The sequence below is a fragment of the Tupaia chinensis genome, unplaced genomic scaffold (genome assembly GCF_000334495.1).
Source record: "Tupaia chinensis unplaced genomic scaffold, TupChi_1.0 Scaffold000226_1, whole genome shotgun sequence".
NCBI lineage: Eukaryota > Metazoa > Chordata > Mammalia > Scandentia > Tupaiidae > Tupaia > Tupaia belangeri.
The window spans coordinates 4867963-4869947 of NW_006159701.1; the positions used below are offsets into that span (position 1 = coordinate 4867963).

Here is a 1985-nt window from a genome sequence, read left to right on the forward strand (position 1 = left end):
TCGGCGTGGGTTTCCCCGGCGATCGGCTAGGCCTTCCCCAGATGGCTCCCTCCCCACCAGAAATCTGGCCCCTCGAGTGCTCACCCCTTCCTGGCGAGGAAGGCCATGCGCCTGGCTTCTGCCTTCTCTCTTAGCACTGCAGGATCCTGCACAAAGTGGTCGGGCTGTGGAGCGGAACACAGTGTGGAACCATGAGTCACCCATCTCCCTGAGCTGTGTTCTTTCCATAAACTGTACCTTTAAATAAAACAATTTTTATTTATTTACTCAATATGTGTGAGAGAGAGACAGCACCCTGATCAGGTCCTCACACCGTAGTCTACCCCTGCCTCAGCCACCCTGAATCACGGGCATGCGTGTGCCCCGTTACTCGAGGAAGTATCTAGGTGCAAACCCAGAACCTCCCGCTATGGGCCAGCCTCGCGGTGTCATGTTTTACCACTGAGCCAGTGTCCGGCCCGACTGAATTTTGTAGATGCCTCAGTGGCAGGTGTGGAGAAAGCCAGCAGAGCAGTGCTCTGGGATGGGGCTGAGGTTTCCATGAGGAGCCCACTGCCCACCTCTTCTCCGGGGGAGGTGGCTGAAGGGACTGAGGTGTCCTGGACGAGCAAGTAGAGTGGACGGACCATGGTTGGAGCATGATGATGGCAAATGCAAGGGAGGGTGGGAGGCCAGATGCCACCATGAAGGTGACACAGGGCCTTGAAAGCCATGGGAGCTGCCCCTGGAAGCTGAATGGTCCCTGAAGCTGGAGACCTAGGCCACACTCTGGGTGCCACTAGAAGTTTTCTGTGCCAAGAGTGCCAGAAGCCTGGGCCAGGGCAGGGGAAACCTGTGGCCTATGGACCACAGACAAGCACTGGTGGCCAGCAGTTTTTAAAAAAGCAAAAACATGCCACCAGGTGGCATGGTGGTTAAGGCGCTGGATCCCACATTGCCACGTGTGTGGTTTGAGTCCCAGACCTGGCAGCTTGAAAAACACACTACGCATGTGTGTAAGTGTACCCAAAGTCCCAAGAGGAGAATGGATTGTGGCACGGTCATCGCTCCTAGGGGGTGATTTCTTACTTTCCCTTACTCTGTCTCTGGTGAGTGCACGTGCCCTATGGCAAATAAAAACAAACAAACAAACAACAACAGGGGCAACTGGCCCCATGCGGCACAGGTCCTCGTGTCTGAGCATGCCAGGTACATGCCCATGATCTGGGCTGGCTGAGACTGGGGCTGAGTTGTGGCCTGAAGACCCTATTAGGGATACCTGTGTCTCTGTTTCTGTATCTCTCTCTCATGCATGAAATAAACTGAAAAAACTACGGCAATGTCCAGCTCTATGTGCGGGTGTTAAAGGGGCCAGATTCCACCACACTTTGAATCCCAGTCCTGTTAGCTTGAAAACACACCAGGCGGGCCAGCAAGTGGTGTGGTGGTTAAGGTACTGGAATTCCCACATGGCTAACCACGGTTCCAGTCCTGGACCTGGTGGCTTCTCTCTCTCTCTCTCTTTCTCTCTCTGGCAAAACTCATGTGAAAATAATAATAATAATAAATAAAGCTAAATAAATAAAAAAACCAAAAAACAAAAAACACCAGGCATAGGGACCAGCAGTTGGCATAATGGCTATGTTGCTGGACTCCCATGTAGTCGACTGCGGTTTGAGTCCTGGACTCAGTGGCTTAAACTCATGCCAGGTGTGCATGTATGTGTGCCTAAGATCCCAAGAAGAGAATGGAGGAGGGAACCAGCAGATAGCGTAATGGCTATGTCATTGGACTCCCACCTAGTCGACCGTGGTTCACGTCCTGGACCTGGTGGCTTAAAACTCACACCGGGCGCATGTGCGTGCGTGCCCAAGATCCCGAGAGGAGAATGGAGAAGGGATTGCGGTGTGACCATCCCCTCTGGGGGGCGATTTCTCACTTTCTGTCTCTATGTCTCTCTCTGCCTGTCTGGTGAGCGCACGCACCCTACAGCAAAAACCTCTCCA

General features: G+C 53.0%; 1 protein-coding gene across 1 annotated transcript in view; it reads right to left on the minus strand.

Annotated features, from left to right (window-relative positions):
- The window catches only part of ASCC2 (activating signal cointegrator 1 complex subunit 2), a 59305-nt gene that overhangs the window by 2808 nt on the left and 54512 nt on the right, over positions 1 to 1985 (minus strand). Inside the window, 1 exon segment of the mRNA XM_006147910.3 lies at positions 85 to 164. Coding sequence (XP_006147972.1) covers positions 85 to 164 — 80 coding nt within the window.